General features: G+C 30.7%; 2 protein-coding genes across 2 annotated transcripts in view; both read right to left on the bottom strand.

Moving 5' to 3' along the window:
• Positions 1-8,347, bottom strand: part of LOC127174127 (ras-related protein Rab-26) — a 119,715-nt gene extending 111,368 nt beyond the window's left edge. The window contains exons 1-2 of the mRNA XM_051124407.1: positions 7,746-8,347; positions 3,750-3,860 (exon numbers count right to left, since the gene is read on the bottom strand). Coding sequence (XP_050980364.1) covers positions 3,750-3,860; positions 7,746-7,916 — 282 coding nt within the window. The 5' untranslated portion in view covers positions 7,917-8,347. The remainder of the gene's footprint in view (positions 1-3,749; positions 3,861-7,745) is intronic.
• A 6,548-nt stretch (positions 8,348-14,895) lies between these two features.
• The window catches only part of lmf1 (lipase maturation factor 1), a 43,391-nt gene continuing 32,521 nt past the window's right edge, over positions 14,896-25,765 (bottom strand). Inside the window, exons 6-11 of the mRNA XM_051124834.1 lie at positions 23,255-23,426; positions 22,839-23,015; positions 20,180-20,333; positions 19,870-20,053; positions 16,604-16,716; positions 14,896-15,249 (exon numbers count right to left, since the gene is read on the bottom strand). Coding sequence (XP_050980791.1) covers positions 15,075-15,249; positions 16,604-16,716; positions 19,870-20,053; positions 20,180-20,333; positions 22,839-23,015; positions 23,255-23,426 — 975 coding nt within the window. The 3' untranslated portion in view covers positions 14,896-15,074. The remainder of the gene's footprint in view (positions 15,250-16,603; positions 16,717-19,869; positions 20,054-20,179; positions 20,334-22,838; positions 23,016-23,254; positions 23,427-25,765) is intronic.

The raw sequence follows: 25,765 nt of genomic DNA, 5'->3' as shown, positions 1-25,765 counted from the left end.
ACAATTAACTCCAAGGACAGAAAGAGCAAAAACGACACACGAACAGCTTCTTTTCATTCCACATTCAGCCGATGTAATATTACTGCCCTGCATGTTTTGTCAATGCATCCAAAGTCATAAAGATCCGTCACGACACCAGCGCATGTTTTATTAATACTTCAAATCCATTTATTTAACAAAGTCATGCAATATGCAAAATAATGTACAGTTAGCTGATCATTATCACAAATCAAGCTCATTTCTCCACTCCAAGTCAATGTCATGGGTGTGACCATCTGATTGCATATTTTATAGTAACTTCCTAAGTGGATTTGCATAATTTCTGGACAAGTACAAATTCTGTCAGTATCATTTGGCTCGATTCAAAGACAACGAAACGGATTGCAGGTCTAAAGCGCGGCATCCGGCAGTCAGCGCGAGAGGATAACGGGGATTACGGATGAAACGGCTCAATTACAGCACAAAGTCTCTCCTCTGTATCACTGTTTACAGAGCACAGCCTCACAAATGCTGCTTCTGCAAATCCGACAAGTCAATTACCGCTTCAAACAATGGCAAACTGGAGGTTTGGGACTGCAGATGTAAACAGGAGTGTTTGGGAAACCTGTTCGCCATTAAAATTAGAGAAAAGACATTAACCCTCATAATGCATTCAGGTTCGTTTTGACTTGAAAACAAAATGCATCATTTTTAGCAAGGGAAAAAAAACATCACAAATGCCTTAAGACACCCAAAATACACTTTTTTTTTTTTTTTTTTTTTCAGATTTTTTTACAATTATTTTTTTAAAGGAGAAGCTCAAGGTGTTCATGTCTTTCTGTCTTCAGCTGTGAAGAAATTATGGTTTTTGAGGAAAGCATTTCAGGATTTTTCTTCATTGGTGCCCCGATTTTGAACTTCCAAAATGTAGTTTAAATGCAGCTTCAAAGGGCTCTAAACGATCCCAGCTGAGGAAGAAGGGTCTTATCTAGCAAAACGATCGCTCATTTTTTTCGGAAAATTAAAATTCGTATACTTTTTAAGCACAAAAGCTCATGTTGCACAGGTTCTGGGATGCGTGTTCACAATGCTACGAATTAGAGATGGGTCGTTCTTGAACAATCCTTTTATTTTGAACAAATCTTCAATGTGATTCGGGAAGAATGATTCGTCTTGGGGAGTGATTCGTTCAGTCGCGCATGCGCAACATCCTATTAGGTTCTGTACTGGAATTAGTTCATCTTATGAAGCTGTCTCAACTCAAACCCAAAAACTTGTCAGATAAGAGGTGAGGTGAGCTAATCATAGACTAAAGACCCAGGTACAATGAATGAATCTTTTCTGTTTCTTATAGCGTTATAGTTTTGTCTTGTTTGTAGTGTGATCAACATTTGTGTAAGCAGTAGATGTGTTAGGGAAGTAACACGTAACATTTTAATTATATTTTGCTAAAATGAGCGAAATGACTCGAAAAAAAGATTCGTTCATTTTGCTGAACGAGACTCAAAGGTCCGAGTCGGTAAAATGGTCCGAACTTCCCATCACTACTACAAATCACGTCTAAGTTCATCATCTGTGTACTGAGTATGGCGAAAAACTCCATCTTATTTTCTCTTACAGCTTGAGAGGAGAACATCGTTGTACGTTGTTGTTTGTAAACAGCATTTACAAACTTACTTGCACTTTCTTGGTCTTTGCACGTTCACTTTGTAAACACTGGGTCTGTAGTTCCACCTACATTCTGCGTGACCTTTCGATGTGATTCAATAGTACGTAGCATTGTGAACGCGCATCCCAGTGCTTAAAGTACATCAATTTTTATTTTATGAAAATAAAAATGACCGATCGTTTCGCTAGATAAGACCCTTCTTCCTCGGCTGGGATCGTTTAGAGCCTTTGAAGCTGCATTTAAACTACATTTTGAATGTTTAAAATCAGGGCACCAATGAAATTCATTATATGGAGAAAAATCCTGAAATGGAAAAAAACCTGAAATTTCCTCAAAAACCATAATTTCTTTACAACTGAGGACAGAAAGACATGAACATCATAGATGACAAGGGAGTGAGTAAATTATTTGTGAATTGTTGTTCTGAAAGTCGAGTTCTCCTTTAAGAGATGTAACCATTAAAATAAATGCAACATGTTTTGTGTTTGGGTCATTTTGACCCAGGTATGTTTGGAGTACCATTAGGTGTCAAAAATGCTTCTTGTTAAATCTATGAGGTAAAATTAGTCTCAGAAACCTTTGTAAACTATATTCAGCCTTTTTCCCATATCTCACACAATTTTGGGACTGAATTTTGTTGATAAACATAAATATGTACTTTGACAAACCATTGCAGCATAAAAAACGAATCACTTTTTTCATCTTTTTCATCTTTCTCTTATATATATAAATATATTGATTTAATTAATTAATTAATTAATTGTATTTTATTTTATTTTATTTATTTTTTGTGTATGGTTCATGTGAAATTTCACATATCAAAGAATTTCCCCATAAAAGGGACAGATGTAGTAATTCCATGGTAATAGAATGTTAACAAAAATTTTTCCCACATTTTTGTTAACATTGAAAAGTTGCATAGAGAAGTTGTCTTCTATGATTTAGAAAATAATAATTATGAAATGCGAATATAGCACACAGATTTGGAATGCATTATGAGAATTAAATTATTTGAAGAGAGAGTAGAAATGTGATTGAAACAACAACAACAACAACAACTCAATCTAGCATATAACTATTGATGAGTGCATAAAAACAGAAAAGCTTATGAAATACAAAAAGATCTGTAAACTCCAGCTACTGTCCATCTAAAAAGAGACCTTCATAACCAAAGCACTCCACACACACAGACATGTTGTCCTGACCTCTAGATTAGTTCACACAAATGATAAAGTACTGGGTTTGTGAAAAGCTTTCATTTCCTTTGGCTGTACTGTAGTAATGGAAGAGCTGAAATGATGCACAGCTGTCTCAGGACGCCAAATCGTTCATCAGTTTGTGTCTTCTGTCTGCAGTGCTCTTAAAAATTGTTCTGAAAATAAGAGCCCTGAGGAGCTACGATATATAAAGATGGTTTCTTCTTATTGATATTAAAGAAAAGAGACACAGAAATGGCCTATTTTATTGCCAGATGTAACATCTTATGGTTTTGCTGCTTCATAGTAGCTAAGCCACGCCTTCGGGGCTCATAAGGCCAAAGAAAATAAAGACAGAACTGTCTGCCATCATTTCACTTTATGAACCGATTGATTTTTACTTAAATGAGTTCTACTGGACATAGTGCAGCTGAGGATCGCATTGTAATAACAATCAACTATGAGTTCTAAAACTGATAAAAATGCATGCATTTATATGCATCAGTCCATGTATATTTTGTATTCTCCACTGCAACAGAGCATTGCATTAAAATAATAAATGACTATGAATTCTAAAGCTTAAATGTATGCATTTTTATGCATTCATGCATGATTTGCCTACAATGCAAGAGAGGTGCATTGAAATAATAAACAATAAAAATGCATGCATTTTTTAATGCTTTTGAAATAAGTGTCTAATGCTTAGACTTATTTAAAAAAAAAAAATTTCCAAACTTTGTAATAATTTATGTAAATGCATGCATTTTCATCAGCTTTAGAAAACATAGTTCTTTGTTATTTCAATGCAACCCTCTGATGCATTAGTAAAATCTTCATTATTCAAAACTTGAGTGTATATTAGTGCATATGCATTAATGCATGTATATTTCGTATTCTCTACTCACCCGGAAGTCTATTCCGACTGTTGAGATGAAGCTCCCAGCCAGGAACGCTCCATCCTTAAAGCGAACTAGCAGACAGGTTTTCCCCACACCAGAGTCACCAACGAGCATTACCTGGAGACAAAGACATATGAAAGATGGAGCAGAACACACAATCTATCCCATCATCTCTCCCTCTCGTCTTCCCTGGCTCTTATTCATTCTATTAAGAGACAAACAACCTCTCATCTTTCCATCAGTGCGTCAATCAAACTATGTCTCGTTCCCTGCAGCGCTTAGAAAGACTCTTTCAAGGCCGTAAAGATTAAAGGCAGGTATATCGGAGTGGGAAGGAGGGGTTTGCTTGCAGAAAGATGAGATTAGAACAAAACTACACACTTAGTACACCAAGCCAGTGATTTTCCCAGAAGGAAGGAGGGATTTTACAGTAAACTAAAAGCATAAAAAAATTGTTACATAAAATAAAACAAGAAAACAATTCAGTTAGTTGCAAGAAAACATTTCATTTTCACTCAGTTTAACTCACTGAACTGAAAAAAAAACTATATAGACATGTAAAAATAATAAAAAAAAAAAAATACAAAAACACAACAAAACGACTACAACTTTAAAATTAAAATGAAACAGAAAATATAAAAATAAAAACAACAGAAAATATAAAAATAAAAATTTAATTGTTTTTGTTTAGTTTTTAAAATGATTTATTTATTTAATTATTAATTAATTAATTTATATTATTTATTCATTTTTCTGAGCAAAAAAATAAGGAATATCATTCATTTTACACTTTTACCATGATTTACATGAAAAATGTCATTCAGTGTATAGTTTGTATAAAAATGTCAGGCATATTTTAAACAAGAATCATTACATAATGTTTTTAATCATTTAAAATATTATCAAATTTAATAGCCACAAAATGTAGTCACTATTAGGTACTTTTATACATTTTAATAAATTCAGGTCAGAATAAGTATGTCATTTGTACATAAATAAGTGTCAACCGTATTTTGACATTTTATTCTTACAAAAGTTAAAATTAAAATAGACACTTACTTGCATTTAATATGCTTAAAATAATAAACATCTACGAATTCTAAAGTTGATTAAAAATGCATGCGTTTACACTACCAGAATAATTACAAAGTTTGGAATAATTTGAATTTTTTAATGCTGTTAAAATTATAAATATTTGCATTTTCCAAACTTATGAGTGTAAATGCATGCATTTTTTTTAAATCAGCTTTAGAAATCATAGTTGTTTATTACTTTAATGCATTCTCCAATGCATCAGTCAACTTCTGAGTGTATATTGTTGTATATGCATTAAATCATGTATATTCCATCACTGTTGAGATGAAGCTCCTATGAAGCTCTCATATTGTAACATTTTATTTTTATAAAAGTTATTTGAAATATTAAAATAGACACTCAACTTGCCTTTAATATGCTTTCAATGTAAAATGAATCTGATGCAGACACTAGAATGGGATGTCTGTAATAAAACCGTAATTGCATATCAATGATACTAAAATAACACTGACAGAGTCAATAGATTTTGCTGTGTATAAAACCATTCCGACTTAAACTTCCTTTCTAAATAAATTCAGTGTTAGGTTTTTCGATTCCCCTCAGACCTGTTCAAACTTGTGATACACAAACAAGCTCAGGTGTTTCATTAAAGGAAGTAGCTACTTGATCATTTTTCACTGACATCAGTGCTTGTTTTTCTTGAATTTCTTCCTCAAATGTGATGAATTAAATCAAAAGCAGCATAATATGAAATAAAGAGAGGCACATTTCTAGTTTGGAGTCTCACTGATGGGGTATAAAACAGGTTTAGAAACACTGGTTTAAATGTATGGAGATGCAGGATCAGTGTGAGAAACTGGGGCGCTGCTCAGTTGACTTTGCATTGTCAGCTGGTGAATGACTGCTGACCATTCCTGATTGCATTTGATGCTACTTGATGAAAAAAGCTATGCATATGATTTATCAAGGAAGAACTATATAAGTGCATTATTCACCAGATCAAACTGTCTTCCACATCAGAGTCAACTAAACATTTCAGCTTAAACATGCAAAGCTCAACACACCTTATTATGCTGAATGTGGCTGGAGAAAACAGAATACGTTAGTGTTGGATGCTAGTAAGTGAGCATACTTGCGTCAGGCTGGATAACCCAGTTGCTGTGCTCTGGCTTATCTGTATTGACACAGCTGTTCAATTAGAGGCTGCGCTTAACTTCAGTCAAACGGAGCGCGTAATTCTCGCCCATATGGGACGGCTGGATAGTATTGTATTGTTTTTAAATACTGCTGTGGCATAAATAAAAAGCTACAAACTAGTGAAGCTGCACACAATCACCTGAGCTATTAAATATAAATTATATAACACAGTTGCCATGTTTAAGCTGGCAAAGTATTTACACTCACATATGCAAACATATGTATGGCAAGCCATTCTAACATTTTTTCTTTTAAAATGTAATAATAGGCCTATCTATTAAAACTTAATAGTATCTACTTTAAATGTTATTAGTGCTTTTTTTAATTATTATTAAGCATTCCAAAAGTAACTAGTGCCTATTTAACAACTGGAATACTTAACAGTTTAAAGCGAGTAACTGATCGACCTCAGATGACCAAAGAATCTTACCAGTACAAATTGAACAGATACAAGTACTACTGAGATAAACAATAAGTACGAGCATGTAATGAATTAAAACTAGTGACAAACTGAATAGATGCTAGTTAGAATTGTAATATTAGACTGAATGGTCATTGAAATTACTTGTAAATACTTAGTAAATATAAAAAAAAAAATACTGTAAACGGTTGAAATGGACTTGTTAATTCTATTGAGATGCTGACTAGTAGAATATTCAACTAGTCACTAAAATTACTTACTAGTAAATATATAAATACTGTTACTAGTTATAAAGTAATAGTTTCTTCAAACTACTGAGATGAATAGTAGAAAAGAATATAAGGATGCATGAATAAGTATGTATGAGCTAGTTAGAATTGGAATATCAGAGCGGTTAGTAAAATGAAGTGAAATCTCACTAGTAAAACTGAATGGTTAGTAAAATTCAAATATACTAGTCACTGAAACTATGTATTACCAAATATAAAAAATACTGTTATTAGTTATAATGGAACAGTTACTTGATACTATTGAGATAACTAGTAGAAAAGGAATAAGTACTAGTATGTAATGAATGACAACCAGAGATACTGAATAGATACTAGCTAAAATTTTAATAATTAGCATGTTTTAAATGGTTAGTGAAATTCAAATATACAACTAGTCACTGAAATGACTTACTAGTAAATATAAAAAATACTATTACTAGTTATAATGGAATAGTAACTTGATACTACTGAAATGACTAGTATAAAAAGAGTAAGCACTAGTATGTAATGAATGAGAACTAGAGACAAACTGAATAGATACTAGTTAGAATGTGAATAATTAGCTTCTTTTAAATGGTTAGTGAAATTCAAATATTTAAATTACTTACTAATAAATATTTCAAAATGTTACCAGCACAATTACGTCACAGTGGAATAGTTACCTACTACTATGTAGATTGTGATAAGTATGAAAGGAATACATAGTAGTATGAAATGAATGAGAAACTAGTGACAACTTGAATAGAAACAAATTAGGGTTGGAACAACTAGCATCTTCTGAATGGTTAGTGAAATTAAAATATACTACTAGTCACTGAAATTACTCACTACTAAGCATAAAGACTACTAGTAAATATTCAAATAAAAAAACACCATTGTCAGAGTAGTGACTCGTATAAAGGGATTAAGTAGTATGTAATCATATTGGATTTGGAATAATTAGAATCTTCTAAATGGTCAGTGAAATTATATACCAGTATACATATATATACTAGTTTTTTAAAAAAAAAAGCATTAAATGTATAAGCGGCTTGCCATACTGCATTTGGTTCGCGTTGTTCAAAGCGTTTTGTCATGTACCTTGAAGGCGATGTCGTAGAATTCTCCGCTGTTGCTGAGAGAGGGTCTGCTTGGATGCACCACTCCGTTGGACTGGGTCGGGACTTTCTTACCCTTCTCTTTATCGCTGCTCGGAGATGAGTTGGGTGTATTTGAACTCCCCTTCCCTTTGACCGCTTTCTTCCTCGACATTATGATTGTTTATTCCCCGTGCGAACGTACGACGAGTAATTAAGGAGCAGCGAAACGCGCGACTCTATCCAGTTCACTTCTCCCGCTGTCTGTGTCTTACTAAGCGTGAATTAACTTTTCATCAATAAACGCGCGCATGACTTCAGGCTTGTGTTAAATAAAGAGTGAGAGCAGCGCACCTGCTTCTGTTCCTCGCGATGTCGCTCCGTTTTGCGCAATTGGTCCGACAATTTGTTACTCTTTTGTTTAGAAAAGAAAACGCGTCTCTGGTCCCTGCCTCCCGAACGCACCTGTGAGGCTGCTCCGACAGTGTGAAAGAGAAAATTCACCTCACTCCTCTAAGCAGCGTAGTAGTGCACGCGCGCAGGGCGCGTTGTCAACAATCAGTGGAAGTGTTGGCCACGCGCACACTGAGCGAATCCTAGCAGCGCGCAAACGCTTCACTCTCCACTTGTTGGAATACAAAGCCGTCTTAAAGGCGCAGTCTTATTTCGAACGCACTTCAGGACTAGTTTTGGTTCTGATGACTTGACAATGAATGAACTTGAAGTTAAATGAAAACCTTGAACGCAATGTAAGTCACTTTGGTATGGAAGGCCGTATCTACCACGGAGTAAATAGATAAATAAATAAAAATAAAAAAGATAATTGTGACTTTTTCTCAGAACTGCAGAAGTCAGAATTCTGAGTCATCATGCAGTTCCAACTTTGTTCTGTAACGAAATAAAAAATGTTAAAAAAAATAACTAACTAATAATAGATATTTTTTTATTATAAAGGTACATTTCTGGCATTTTTCTAGGTTTACATTTTGCAATTCTGATTTTTTTCCACCACAGAATTAAAAAAATTAATAAATAATTAGTTAATGCAAAAATAGCCTAGATTTTTAAAAATATAGGTAAAAAAAGGTAGTCACAATTCATACGTTTTCTCACAATTGAGAGTGAAAAAAGTCAAAATTTCATACCTGAGAAAAAAGTCACAAACTTAAATTTTTATTTATTTATTTATTTATTTATTTATTTTTATTTCTCTATATCTTATCCATATCGTAATCTAAATCCAAAAAAGATGCAACCCACATTAAATGGATTATTATATTATATTATATTATATTATATTATATTATATTATATTATATTATATTACATTGTATTATATTATATTATATTATATTATATTATATTATATTAATCGTTTTTTATTCTGTGGTGGAAAAAGATAGCAAGAAGTCAGAATTGCAGAGTTATCATGTAATTCTAACTTTTTTTTACAATGGAATAAAAAAGTAAACAATAATAATAATTGTTATTATTATTATTATTATTATTATTATAAAAAATAAAGTAAAAATAACAATTATTATTATTTATTATAAAGGTAATTGTGACTTTTTATCTCACAATTTATAATTTTTTCTTACAGTTTTGAGTTTACAACTGACATTTTTCTAGGTTTATATTTCGCAATTCTGACTCTTCCACCATAGAATAAAAAGAAATAATAATTAATGAATGTAAAAATAATAATACATTTAAAAAATATAGGTAAAAAAGGGTAATTGCAACTTTTTATCTCATGATTCATACTTTTTCTCACAATTGAGAGTGAAAAACGTTTAAAAAAATCATAACTGTGAGGAAAAAAGTCATAATTGTGAGCTAAAATCACAATTAACTTATTTATATTTGATTTGATTTCTCTATATCTTATCCATTTCCTAATCTGAATCCAAAAAGCATGCAAGCTACTTTAAATGTATTGTATTGTATTGTATTGTATTGTATTGTATTATATTACATTATATTACTTTTTTATTCTGTGGTTGGGGGAAAAAAAGTCCAAGACGTAAACGCAGAAGTGCAGAAAATGAAATGAAAAAAAAAAAAAAAATATATATATATATATATATATATATATTATTATTATTATTATTATTAATAATAATTATAAAGGTAATTCACACAATTCAGAATTTTTCTTGACATTTTTACTTCTAACAATTGACATTTTTATAGGCATATATTTTGCCATTCTGACTTTTTTCCGCCACAGACTTAATTAATTAATGTAAAACAATACATTTAATACATTTACCATTATAAGTAAAGAAGGTAACACTTCTAAACACCATCCATACTTTTTCTCACAACTGAGACAAAAAAAAAAGCCAAAAATTCATAACTGTGAGATAAAATTCATAATTGTGAGCTAAATCACAATTAACTTATTTATTTATTTATTTATACATGGTGGAAGTAGGCTTCCTTTCTTTGGATAAAATCATCTGCCAAATGCATGATTGTAAATGTAAATTTGATTAGACCGCTACAACATTTTACAACCCTTACATCAATGTTTTGCCTGGGGAAAAAAGCGAGTCAAACCTGCTCATTCTTTAGCTGAGCTCAAGGACATTTCAATAGTCCTGCACATCATAATGTGATTGCAACAGAAAATGTTTAGGTTGCATATCACAGAGACAAGCGAGCATAAACATCTTGGCCGGAATAAGCTATAAACTGATCCAGACTTTATGACGACAGTGAAAGTCTGACTATGTGACTCTGAAGTGCAGATATGAGTCATGGTGTGGACAATATAACACTGGTTTTTCATCACAGAGCCTTACATAAGCTTCAGTCACATATAGCCACTAGTGACTCACAGAGATACGACTTTAAAAAAGCTCTCATTTGCCTTAATTGTAAAAATAAATTATTCCTTTGAAATTAAAAAATAGATATACTACACTAAATATGTGCTTTTTATATGCAGCCTTGAGATTTCCTTCTGACCATCTGCTTCTTTCACGAATCGCATGACTCGCGGTAAATGATGACGATCCTACAAAGGTCATTTTTAGCCTACACCTGTCACTCGGATCAGTTGCTATAGTTACAGTCTAATTGATTTCTCTCTTTCTCAGGCTCCGTCTAACATATCAAACTTAACCTCCAGGCCTTTATGGAGACACACTGCCCCTCCCCAGTATAATTACTGCTCTTGAGACCTTCTTTTCTGTGTTGGTGCAAATAAAGGATCCGAACGGCTCAAGCTAAATGAGGAGGGATAATTAGCAGAAACAGATGCTCAGAGTCTGTGAGAGATGAGTTTAGAGATGGTCGTGCCGCACTGATGGTCAGTTTTACATTTCTGGACTCCAGCGATGCCAAGTGATGCTCACTGCATTCGGCAGTTCAGAATCACAGCTTATTCCTGAAGATCTGATGACCTGCTAAGAGAATCTAGATTTAGAAAGGATGCAACCTGCTTTACAGGATTATATTATATTATATTACAATAATTTTTTATTCTGTGGTGGAAAAAATGTGCAAGATGCAAACTCAACAGAATAAAATAAAATTTATACATGAATGAATGAATAATAATTATTTATTATAAAGTTAATTGACTTTTTATGTCACAATTCAGAATTGTTTTTACAATTTTCAGTTTACTTCTCACAATTGACATTTTTCTATTTTGTAATTTAGACTTTTTTTTCCACCACAGAATAAAAAAATACGGTAAAAATAATACATTTACAAAATATAGGTTAAAAAAAAAAGTAATTGCAACTTTTTTCATCTCAGTCATACTTTTTCTCACAATTGAGAGTGAAAAAATTCATAACTGTGAGATAAAAAGTCATAATTGTGAGGTAAACCACAATTAAATAAACTAAACTAATGCATAATATATTATGCATTTAAAGAACAGTTAATCTTCCATATCTAGATCCAGAAAGGATGTTACATGTTTCAGGAGGATTTAATTTAATTTAATTTAATTTAATTTAATTTAATTTAATTTAATTTAATTTAATTTAATTTAATTTAATTTTATTTTATTTTATTTTATTTAATTTAATTTAATTTTATTTTATTTTATTTTATTAATTCAGAAAGGATGCATCTCACTTTAAATGTATTATATTATATTATATTATATTATATTATATTATATTATATTATATTATATTATATTATATTATATTATATTATATTATAATATTTTTTTTATTCTGTGGTGGACAAAATGTGCAAGATGCAAACTCAGAATTGCAATGCAATTTCAACTTTTTTCTGGAACAGAATAAAATAAAATGTATAAATGAATGAATGAATAATAATTGTTATTTATAATAAAGTTCAAAGATTCATCTCAGAAGTCATACTTTTTCTCACAATTGAGAGTGAAAAAATTCATAACTGTGAGATAAAAAGTCATAATTTTGAGATAAACCACAACAAAATAAAATAAAATAAAATAAAATAAATATATTATGCATTTAAAGATTAGTTAATCTTCCATATCTAGATCCAGAAAGGATGTTACATGTTTCAGGAGGATTATTTAATTTAATTTAATTTAATTTAATTATTTCAGAAAGGATGCATCCCACTTTATATTATATTATATTATATTATATTATATTATATTATATTATATTATATTATATTATATTATATTATATTATATTATTATACCATATTATGTTACATTATTATATTATATTATATTATATTATATTATATTTATTATGCATTTAAAAAACAGTTAATCTTCCATATCTAAATCCAGAAAGGATGTTACATTTAAAGGATGTTAAATTAAATTAAATTAAATTTTTCAGATAAATAAATATTTTTTACAATTTTGCATAGTTCTGTGCACCTGAAAATAATGCACTGGAATTAGTACTGTACATTTTGTGTTAATTTAGTATAATTGATTTTTATAGTATGCTATTATAAAATGTAGAACATAGTATAATTATTAATGCTATAAAATATGAATATTTAATCATGCCCCCTGACCTGTACGTTCCATAATAAGGTATAATATATTGACTTTTCTCAGCAAATACTCATACATTAGCTAGTATATTATCTTATACTATTCATTGTGATTAATTTGTTTATGATTTTGATTTGATTGACAGCTCTATTTAAAACATGCGTTTGGGAGCAGAGAGGATTCGTGTGCTGTAGGAGCGGATGATGTCTGTCAGCGAACTTCAATTTATGTTTCCGTGCTCTCTGTGTACATATAGTCTATTTTAGGTTTTCTATTTTTGCGCTGCTCTTTTTTCTGTTTGTTTTATCCGCTACAGTTTCCACCTCAAAGCAACGCTGCATCACATACCTATCAGTACTGTACATGCCCGTATCCCAGTGTATTGTCTGTATTTATTATTGATTTGTTAAAGCGTTTGTATTTATAAGCTGTGTGTGCTGGTGCTTGTCTTTCAAAACTCTGCTATATTCTCTGGACAAGAAGTTCAAGAGACACTACAGTATGTTGTTTTTCTATCACACAGGAGCAAAAGCCATTTCAGCACCAGCGCTTCCAAACAGAATAGAAAATATAATGATTTCATAGAGGTTTCCGAAGACTCCTCTCATCTGCCAACTGGAGAAAAACAGATCTAAACAGTCTAAACAGAGTCAATGGCTGGAACAGTCAAACAGGGTCAAACAATTTGCAGTGTTTATAAATCAGTTTTGCCATAATATTGTTACATGAATTACCAACCAACATGGATTAAATTAGTTTTTAAGGAATAACAATTCAAATAAAATATTTCCAATAATAATAATAATAATAATAATTTACTGTTCATTGAAAATTTGACAGAAATTGAAACATTTTAATTTGTTTTTAGGGAATAAATATTAAAAGAACATTATTTTAATGTTAATTAAAATAATAATAATAATTATTATTATTATGCTAATTGAAATGTTGACAAAAATGTCTGGAAAGGAGAATAGGTTCATTAGTTTTTAGGGAATTAAAATTATAAGAAAATTGCATTTAATGAATAGTTTTTATTTTATATTATTATTATTATTATTATTATATTACTATTTTTAATATTATTTATTTTAAATAAAATAATAATTAAAATAATAATAATAACAACAATAATAATAATTATAATAATTAAAATTTTGACTGAGATAGCTGGAAATAGGAGTAATTCAATTCATTTAACTTAAGAAATATAAATATTAAAAGAAATTATTAAATAATAGTACTGTAATTATTATTATTATTATTACTACTACTACTTCAATACTACTACTACTAATAATAATAATAATAACAATAACAATATACTGTTAATTGAAAATTTGACCAAAACGGCTGGAAATGGGAGTAATTTAATTCGTTTTTAGGGAATTATTATTATTATTATTATTATTATATACTAATACAATTTTTGATCAAATGGGAATAGGTTAATTAATTTTAGGGAATTCAAATTCTAAAGAAAAAAAGATATTAAACTTAAATAATAATAATAATAAATAAATAAATAATACTTTGACTGAAATAGCTGGAAATAGGAGTAATTAAATTATTTTCTAAAAGAATAAAAAGAAAAAGAAAATACAGTATTAGCATTAGTATTATTATTAATTTAGTATTTCAATATAATAATAATAATAATAATAATAGCAAATAGGAAATAGGAGTAATTGTTTTCTAAAAGAATAAAAAGAAAAAGAAAATATGAAATATTATTATGACTAGTATTATTACTATTTGTTGTTGTTGTTAATAATTTAATAAAATAATAATAATAATAATTGAAAACTTTACTTAAATAGCTGGAAATAGGAATCATTTCATTACCTTTTACGGAAATAATTTAATTACTGGACTGGTTGAAATAATCAAACAAAGCAATTAATAAGGAAGAGAAGAAAAAAAAACAGCCATCATTAAATGTTTTAATCAAATGAACCTGAAATAGACAAAATTACAGAAATAATTTCAGAAAATCAATTAGTCATCAGCTGTGAGCTATTCATCAATATCTCACATCTCACAGGTTATTTGGAGAAAAAAAAGCATTTTTTGTAGTATTTCCCTTTGTCATATTCAACAGCAACTGCATTGTGATTGTACTCAAAATCATATTAATAGCAGAAACGGGCTGTTTTTGTTGGCAGGCTTAAAACAGCCCTCGATTCAACACATGCTCTGCTCCTCGGAGACACAAAAGAGTTGCCTTCAGAAATCTCTTATGTAACAGATCGTCTTTGGCACAGTTTTGTCAAGCTCAAATAGGATCTACTTCAGTGTGTGACATACAAAAAAACAAACTGGCTGTCTGAGATGTTCTGCCACGGCCACGGCTTAATAAGTGCCGGGCAGAGGCCAGTTTCTGGACTGGAAGTAGCTCCTCAGTGTGTCCAGGTTGACAGGGGGGAAGTAGGGGCCGATGCGCTTCCTGACCCACCATTTCCCCTGAGCCGCACCGGTACCGCCCGGCCGCGTGAATTTATAGCGGAAATGCTCCCCTCGTATCCACCTGAAATGACAGATGCATCAAATTAAACTCAGTGCTTTTGATTCACACTTTTCATAACGGATGTTTGAGCTCATTAACTTTAGGAGACAAACAAGGTAAACCTGCAGAATGGGATGAGTTCAAGACTTTTATTTTTAACATGTCCATGCATATATAAAGTGAGCCCAAGTAAGATTGTGGACAATTAAGTTTTACTTACAAAAACTTTCAATATACTTTCAGGGGTCATTATAAACACATCAAAGGTTTTGCACTTTCATTACTCGTTGTTTATATGGACAAGTTCACCATAATACTGTTAACTGAACTTGTTACCCTGTATATTCCTGTATAGGAAATAAAAATAATAAAAACAATAACAATTATTATTTTATAAATATATATATATATTATTATGATTATTATTATTCTTATTATTGCTGTTGTTGTTTTGTTGTTGATAATAATAATAATAATTATTATTATTATTATTATTAACTTAAACAGAAATAAAAATGGAGCTGAAAATGGGAATATTTTAGGCAATAAAAATTAAAAGCAAATATTACATAATATCTCTATTATTTAATATTAATTATTTTATTAAAAAAATACTGTTGTTATTATTATTATTATTAACAATAACAACAATAATAATATTAATAATAAATATAATAAAAATGGACTGAAAATTGGATTTTTTAGTGAATCAATAATATAAGCAAATATAATAATATCTGTATTAATATTAATAATATAATAATAATAAATGTAATTAAAAATGTACTAAAAATAGCTAAAATGGGAATATTTTTAAGGAAATTAATTTAAATCAAATATTAAATATGATCTATTTTTCATTGTTCTATTTATTATTATTATTATTAAGTAATCATCATTATCATAGTAATAACAATAATAATAACAATTATTAATTGAACAATTGACTGAAAACAGATGGAAATGGGGAAAAATGTAATTACTTTTAAGTGATTAAAAATTAAAATAAAATGTTATTGTTAATTATAAAAATTATTATTATTAATAATAATAATAGCAATAATAATTTGTATATACTGTTAATTAAACTTTGACCGAAAGGGAAAAACTGACTTCATTTTAAAGGAATAACAATTAAAAGAAATATTAAATAAAACCAATATTAGTTGTCATTATTATTCATGTTATATTTATTATTATCTATAATAATTATTATAAAAAATAATTAACATAATAAATAAACATTTAAAATACTTATCCAACCCAGTTTAAGACCTCTCATATTGCTTCTTATATTATTTTAATTTGTATTGTAAAAGTAATATGTACAGTACATGGCCTGAGTGTTTATATGTTGTTTAGTATTGCGTTTTACCTCGGTTTCTCTCTGTCCTGGAATGGGTTGTGTCCCATTAGGGAAAGAATTGTCGAGTCATTAGCCAGCAGTCTGCCGGCTATATGGATAACCCACTCGCTCTGCTCATACGTCTGAAAAACACAAAGACAGAGAAATGAACACTGTATTACAGCACTGGAGCCACTAAAACACAATGAGTTTTCTCCAAACACACCAATCTACATCATAGATTCACAGCACAGCTACAAATCTCTCTTAAAGGCTTCAGTGCAACGCAGCTGTTCAGAGGTCAAAAATAATCACGCATTCACTTCAAGATCACCGTTATCCAACTCTCACGTCCTGAGGGGTAAAACTTCACATCTGGGACACTCAGAGACTCCTGTTGGTGTATTATAAAAGCCCTTCAGAAGACTGATGATCTCATTTGCCCGCGCAGCTGAATTATTATCGGTGTGTGCGCGTTACATAAGGATTATAAATAATCTCAACACTTTCTATTGACTGGGCTTTTTGTGCTGGGGTGAAATTCATCTCCTGCTGAAGAATTCATTAAGCGAAAGTGACAGCAGTGATTTCATATCATTCTGATTTAAACAGACAGAGCAAATACAAAGACAAACACGCCACAATTCAGCTCATGCATTCATGTGCATTCATTAGAGTCTGAATAAATAAATACATAAATAATACCATAGAAACTGGGTCAATGACCCACAATGAGTGTCCGCTATAAACAAAAGGATAAATCCTTCAAAATTTCACTTTAAAAGACTTAATAATGTACTTTTATATTCATCTTGGTTTCATGTGGTTTGAAAAATGTTTATAGCTTCTCCCAAAAAAGTTAGCACCTTGAAAAATGTCATGTGGTGTAATCATCATGTAAAAAAAACTATATATTATCCTTACACATTAAATATATGTGCACACATCTACATCATTATTTTCAAAAATATTTTTAAATATATTTATCAAGTCAAAAAGTACTTATTTAAAGATATCAATAATTATTAATTCAAAATATCATTACGTTTTTAAGGAGTTGCACCACATGACATTGCACAACCTGTACTAACTTTATGGGCTCTTCGTAAAAATATCTAAATCAATTTTAATGCCTCAAAACAGAAGAGGTGTGTTCTAGTAAATGCATGTATGAAATGCATTTTTAATGATTTTTTTTTATAAATGGATCATTGACGTAATGTCCACTGGACTAATCCCTTCAATCTTGCCCGCTTTCTGCCTACAGGCACGTCTGACATCCCAGACCCTTATTTCCATGCTACCTGCCAGGCAAAAGTGACATTTCATGCATGGCAAAATTGCTTACCGCAGCTTTAAAGAAATCGTTCACCCCAAAATTAAAATTAGCTGAAAATGTACTCACCCTCAGGCCATCCATGATGTAGACGAGTTTGTTTCTTCATCACATTTAGAGAAATGTAGCATTGCATTACTTGCTCACCAATGGATCCTCTGAGGGAATGGGTGCCGTCAGAATGAGAGTCCAAACAGCTGATAAAAACATCACAATAATCCACAAGTAATCCACACCACTCCAGTCCATCAGTTAACATCTTAAAAAAGCCAAAAAGTATAACAACACTTTCTCCAATGAAAAAGTCCATCTTCTGTTGTGTCTCGCATCAAAATACAACTATACATATTTGTTTAGAGCTGTTTTAGACAGTTTTGGCTTGTAAACGGTGCTTGATCTATGCAGATTTCTCTCCTGATTCAGACCTCCTGATTTTTAGTGGAGAAAGCATTATTATGAATTATTATTATGGCATTTTAGTGCTACGTTAAAAAAAAAAAAAAAAAAACAAAAAAAAACAAAAAAAACAAAAAAAAAACAGATTATGTGAGATTAAAATCATAATATTTTGAGAATAAAGTTGAAATTATGAGAATAAAGTTGAAATACTACAAGAATAAAGTCGAAATTTGTTCTTTATTCTTACAGTATTATAACTTCATTCTTGTCATTTCAACTTTACTCTCGAAGTATTTCGACTTGACTCGTAATAGTTCGACTTTATTCTTGTAACATCTACTTTACTCTCACAATATTTCGACTTCACTCTCATAGTAGTTTGACTTTATTCTCAAAGTATTTCGACTTTATTCTCATAGTATTACGACCTCATTCTTGTCATTTCAACTTTACTCTCAAAATAGTTCAACTTTAATCTCGAAATATTTCAACTTTATTTTTGTAGTATTACGACTTTACTCTCACAGTATTTCGACTTCACACTCGTAATATTTTGACTTTATTCTCATAGTATTACGACTTTGTTCTTGTCATTTCAACTTTACTCTCGAAATATTTTGACCTTACTCTCATAAAAGTTCAACTTTATTCTTGAAATATTTTAACTTTATTCTGGTAGTATTATGACTTCATTTTTGTCATTTCAACTTTATTCTCGAAATATTTCAACTTTACTCTTGTAATAGTTCCAACTTTATTCTCGAAGTAGTTCAACTTTATTCTCAATTTCGACTTTACTCTCAAAATATTCAGACTTTACTCTTGTAATATTTCGACTTTACGCTTGAAATATTTCAACTTTATTCTCATAGTATTATGACTTTATTCTCTTAATATTTCAACTTTATTCTTGTAATTTTGACTTTACTCTCGTAATAGTTCGACTTTACCCTCGAAATATTTAGTATTCTCAAAATTTTTCAACTTTTTCTCATAATATTTTGACTTTATTGTCATAATAGTTCGACTTTATTCTCGAAATATTTCCACTTTATTCTCATAGTAGACTTAATTCTTAAAAATGTCTTGATGGATTTGTTTTATCTCTTCTCAAGATGTTAACTGATGGACTGGAGTGGTGTGGATTACTTGTGGATTACTGTGATGTTTTTATCAGCAGTTTGGACTCTCATTCTGACGGCACCCATTCACTGCAGAGGATCCAATACTGAGCAAGTGATGCAGTGCTACATTTCTCCAATGCTGATGAAAAAACAAACTCATCCACATCTTGGATGGCCTGAGGGTGAGTACATTTTCAGCAAATGTTTATTTGTGAGTGAACATTTATGATAAATGTTGTTTATAACGAAATGCCAGTGTGTTTTCTACTTACATTTTTCATTTTTGTTCTGTTCTGAATACCATTAAATTTTAAGGATAAAATACATGTTTATAGTATATAGTACTTTTCTATATTGTTTTTCCATACACAATGCAATTTTGACCAGTTGCAGCTTATTTTCTGATAAAATCAGAGCATTTCCTCTCTCTCTTTAACCTGAAACGCAGCGAACCACATGAGCCAGTCCAGTCTGTAGTGATACGGCGAGATGAGGCACGGTCTCCTGTCCAGAGCTCCAGGTTTACACAGGAACTCGTACTCCTCCCATACCACATCCTCTCCAGTGTGATTGACGCTCAGCGTGCCCTGAAACACCACCTCCGTCCGCTCCTTAGTGACACTGCCGTCAGAGACACACGTGAGCCGGTTAGATGTGCACCAGCTCTGCCATCTGCTGGTTACTGATGATCTTTATATAGAGCAGACGTTTATAAATGTGACTTTCAGACAGAGATGGATGCGGTACCTGCCGAAGGCTCCGTACGTGTTGACGATCCGCAGGGGATCAAATGAAGTGTTCATCACCTGTCTGGAGCTCAGCAGGTTCAACACCACCGGGACGCTCAGATACGCTATCAGAATCCCCACAGACACATTCAGTACACGCCTGATCAACATACCTGACCAGAGAGACAAACAGAGAAAAACAGTCAGTGACAGGGTGATGGATTCCATCTGAACCAACATTATAAAACATACACTGCCGTCAGCAAAGGCTGCATTAAATTGATCAAAAGTGACAGAAAAGACATTTATAATGTTACAAAAGATTTCCATTACAATTAAATGCTGTTCTTTTGAACTTTCTATTCATCAAAGAATCCGAAAATAATTAAATGTATTAGTTTCAACAAAAATCTGAAGCAACACAACTATTTTCAACATTGATAATAATCAGAAATGTTTCTTGAGCAGCAAATCAGCATATTAGAATGATTTCTGAAGGATCATGTGACACTGAAGACTGGAGTAATGATGCTAAAAATTCAGATTTAATCAAAGGAATAAATAACATTTTACAAGATTTTCATATAGAAAACAGATACTTGAAGTTGTAATAATATTTCACAATTTTTGCTATATTTTTGGTCAAATAAATGCAGCCTTAATGAGCAGAAAAAGGCTTCTTTCAAAAACATTAAAAATTTCTCATTGAAAACCACAAAGTTTTGCACTAGTGTATGTAAAAAATATATAAAAATAATGCAAAGACAAACATGACACACCTCAACTCCTGCATCCATGTGCACTCATTAGAACTGAAATAGGTAATTACATACACTACTGTTCAAAAGTTTGGGGTCAGTACATTTTTATTGTTTCTTTCTTTTCTTTTTTTTTTTTTAAGAAATTAATACTTTTATTCACCAAGGATGTATTAAGTTAATAATTAAAAGTTTATTAAAAGTTAATAATAAATAATTTACATTGTTATAAAATATTTATATTTTGAATAAACACTGTACTTTTTAAACTTGTTATTCATGAAAGAATCCTGAAAAAAAAAAATTACAGGTTCCAAAAAATATTTGGCAGCACAACTGTTGATATTATCCAACACTGATCATTCTAATAATAAATCCGCATATTAGAATGATTTCTGAAGGATCATGTGACACTTAAGACTGGAGTAACAGCTGATAAAAATTCAGCTTTTCATCACAGGAATAAATTCTATTTTAAAGTATGTTAAAATAAAAAAACATTATTTTATATTGTAAAAACATTTTGCAATATTACTGTTTTTTTTTTTTTTTTAATCAAATAAATGCAGCCTTGATGAGCATAAGAGACTTCTTTAAAGACTATTACAAGTCTTACTGACCCCAAACTTTTGAACGGTAGTGTAAATAATAGCTTAGTTTGTTTGTTTTGGAAACTGGGTCAATGACCCACAATGAGTGTCTATATAAACAATAAACTATAAACTATAAACTATAAGCTATAAACCAAAGGATAAATCCTTTAAAATTTCACTTTAAATACTCATCATGTTCCTAACTGTACTTTGATATTCCTGTTGGTTATAAATCTGGTTATAAAACTGTTTATAGCTTTTATAAACATTTAGCTTATAGCTTGAAAAATGTCATGTGGTGTAACCATCATGTAAAAACTACATATTTTCCTTACACTTTAAATATATGTGCACACACCTAAATCATTATTTTCAAAAATGTTTTTAAATATATTTTTCAAGTTAAAAGTACTTATTTGAAGATATCACTAACTATTAATTCAAAATATCATTACGTTTTTAGGGAGTTGCACCACATGACATTGCACAACCTGTACTAACTTTATGGCCTCACTGTAAAAATATCAAAATAAATGTTAATGCCTCATAACAGTCATTAAAAATGACTTTGTTGCCATCTAAAATCATTAAAAATGCATTTTATACATGCATTTACGAGAAAACACCACTGTGCATGCATAATGCATGTATATGCATGTATGTATAATGCACGTATAAAATGCATTTTTAATGATTTTTTAAATAAATGGATCATTGACCTAATGTCCACTGGACTAATCCCTTCGAATCTCTTTGATCAAAAAGTTTATAAGTGTATTAAATATATTTTACTCAAAATGTGTGTGCAATGCATTTGTATGCTTATTACGCAATATCAAACAAAAATATTTTAGTATTAATTATATACTATTATAGTTTTTATCAATATTTTGAAATTGTTTTTATATTTAAGATTTTATTTAAATGTAACTTTAATGTTTTACTAATTTCATGTGCTTTTTTTAAGTTTTAGTTTTAGTTAGGTTTGAGTTTTTATTTATTTCCAGTTTCCAACTTTCAGTTATTTGCCAACAATGAAAAACACCCTGAAGAAGAAAGACTAAAATTAGAAAGACTGAAAGTTTTTTCTTGTAAAACGTACTCTAATAATGTTTGTTTTATTTACAGTTTTGAAACAACATTTTTACAGCGAAGGCCACATTTCTAATTTAAAGTTTTTCCATCTAATATTTATATTTTACTCCATTTCAGCTTTTTTTCAAATAACGTTTTCAGTCAGCAATACCTTGTTATGTAATATTATTAAACACTATGCAAAGCCACACATAATTCAATAATTGTGCATGTAAGTAAAGCATATAGAGACCTTTAGAGGGCGGAGGTTTGAGTCCTGAAGCCTCTTCAGTCTGAATCTGCAGTAAAGTTTGTCTGACTCGTCCAGAACGGCGGAAGAGAAACACCAAAGCAGCGTCATCAAAACAGGCCAGACTGGGAACTATAGTCAGCCAGTTCAGAAAACTCAGATTCCCACTAATGATTAGAACTACCTGTTAGAAAATACACACAAACACACATTAGGATGTTATGAGGAAATGACACTGCAAATAACAACATGAGAGTGAATTGTCATTTTTGGTTGAGCAACTCCTGTAAGAAAATGACTCAGTGATGCCACTAGATGGCAACAAAGCTGTGACTGAAACTGCCCTGAAATGATCTGCTAAATATGAAATGGCAGCTTTTACACTTGTGATTATAAGAGGGAACAGTAAGTCCTGAAACGTGCCTGGAAGAGGATCTGCAGGACTCCGTTCACCATGCACATCCGCCGGCCCATGAAAGTGAAGAAGGGCACGATGAGCTCGATGAAGTGATTGCTGAGAGTTTCAAAGCGATGAAACCACCACGGCGACCGATGCAAGTAGTAGGAGATGGGGTTCGGGACCGGCTGGGTCTGACAGAAACAAGACACAGGTAATGAGGGTTTAGTTTCCAGCGTAGCATTCAAGATGCCTTATGAGCATTAGATCACCACAGAGTGTTCAATCCCTACATACTCTGCAGAGAATATATTATGTTGTACTGTATTGTAATATATGTAAAAAAAAATTAAATATGCAATTGTATATAATCAGAATATTTGTTAATTTGTTGTCTATGTATACATACATAGTTGTCTATGTATGTTTATTATTGTGTGATATATATATATATATATATATGAATATAGTTACATTTATATAATTTTATAATTAATTTATATACAATTTTATTATATATTATATTAATATATGTATAATTTAATATTTATGTAATTATTTATATGGTATATTACATCACAATTTGTTTGAAAATACATATGTACATATAATAATATATGTACATATAATAATATTATTTCATAATATATATATATATATATATAAGTAAATATAAAAAAATATAAAAATATATATATATATATGAATTAATATGAGATAATAAAATAATAAATACAATTTAACATTAATACTATATTTAATATGCAATATATATATATACACACAAACACACACACATTACATATATTTACATCTAAATAATATATATTTATATATATATATATATATATATATATAATATATTTAATATTTATATATAAAATATATTAGAAAATAATAAATCATTTTTATTTCTAAATAGTATTATATACTATATAATATAATATAGCGAAACACATCACTATACATTTGCTAGTACTAATTATAGTAATTATGCAGGATGTGTATATTCACATTTAATAATGTAATTTTGCAATGTAATTTTATTTTGTAAGTAAATCAAATTTAAAAACATATATCATAATCTGAATTACATATAGCATTAATTTTTATTGTATATATTTTATTTTATACATTTTACAATATATATGTACGTGTATATATTGATGACATATCAAAACATATCAACAACCAATCTTCAACAGGGCTACCTGCTCCAAAAAAAAGTCCCATTATCCCCTAAAAACCCACATTTATCCCATACTAACACTATTATGAAGGGAAAAAAAATATTTGATTTGGACGAAACTGCAAAGCACATTTATAGCATCTGACACAGTAAAATCATAACTTCTAAATGCTGCTTAAAAAGTCCCAGAGCTCTTTTGCTCAAACCCAAGCTTGATTTTAAAGCTTTTTGAGTGTTGCTTAAAAAAGCCCATGAGCTTTCAGCTCAAACCCTCGGCTGATTTTAACAGTTTTTAGAGCCAATTTCGAGCTCAGTTGTGGCAGCAAATGAGGCGTAGTTAAGTAAATGGAGCTCGCGTCTGACGGAAGGCGTATGACACTAATCATCAGCTCACCGCATCCAGGTGGCAGAACTTAATAACCACTCTGTGTGTGTGTGTGTGTGTGTGTGTGTGAAGCAGCTTCACCCTGAGGTCAAGACAGGTGTGTTTGACCAGATTAACCTGAATGATACCAATCTGATAGCAATCTGCATAAGCTAAATAAACTCATGTCTATGACAAACAGCTCTGCCAAGTCTTCAAAAAAAAGTGCAAAAATGTTAATGAACGCCCAAAGTAGTCTGTTTATTGCATTTACACCATTAATATCACGGTATTTCTCTCTGTTTGCTGTTGGCGATGTGATAATTAAGATAAACGTGAAGAGATGGAGTGTTCAAGTTGCCACAAAGCAAACAGAGGCGTCTGTAACGTCTTTCAGAACGACACATCCACGACACACTCAGCTTTTCCTCCATCATAAGCCATGCCTCGGAGGAAAACTACCTTAAATAACTAAACTAAAGCCATGTCTGCTGCCTTCAGTGAATAAACATGAAGACAGTGGCCCTCTCACCCGCCGCTTGCCCTTCCCAGCATGCCGTGCGCCGTGTTTGGGGAGCGTGAATGGCCGTAGTGTGTGGACTGGCGCCTGCGGCGGCCTCTGACTGCTGAAGTCATGGGGTTGTGGAGGAAGTCATCCAACACTCGAGGGGTTCGAACCCGGATATAGGACTAGTTATGCAACGGTCAGCCAGCTATTAGTATTAGACTTTTGGACAATGCAAAAATGTGCATATTTCAGGTTGGTTTCAACCAATTTGCATGTATGATGTGGAGAATAAAGCAAAAGTAAATGCAATTTTTGAAAAAAAATAAATAAATTCTTTGGACATATTCTAAGAGTTAAGGCTTAAGGTAAAGCTTAAATTTTAAACAAGTGTATATATATTCGTTAAAAAAAAAAAAAAAAAAAAAAAATATATATATATATATATATATATATATATAACATTATATTTATA

The sequence above is a fragment of the Labeo rohita genome, chromosome 12 (assembly GCF_022985175.1).
Source record: "Labeo rohita strain BAU-BD-2019 chromosome 12, IGBB_LRoh.1.0, whole genome shotgun sequence".
NCBI lineage: Eukaryota > Metazoa > Chordata > Actinopteri > Cypriniformes > Cyprinidae > Labeo > Labeo rohita.
The sequence above is the reverse complement of the archived record's forward strand: the minus strand, read 5'-3'. Positions and strand labels throughout refer to the sequence as shown.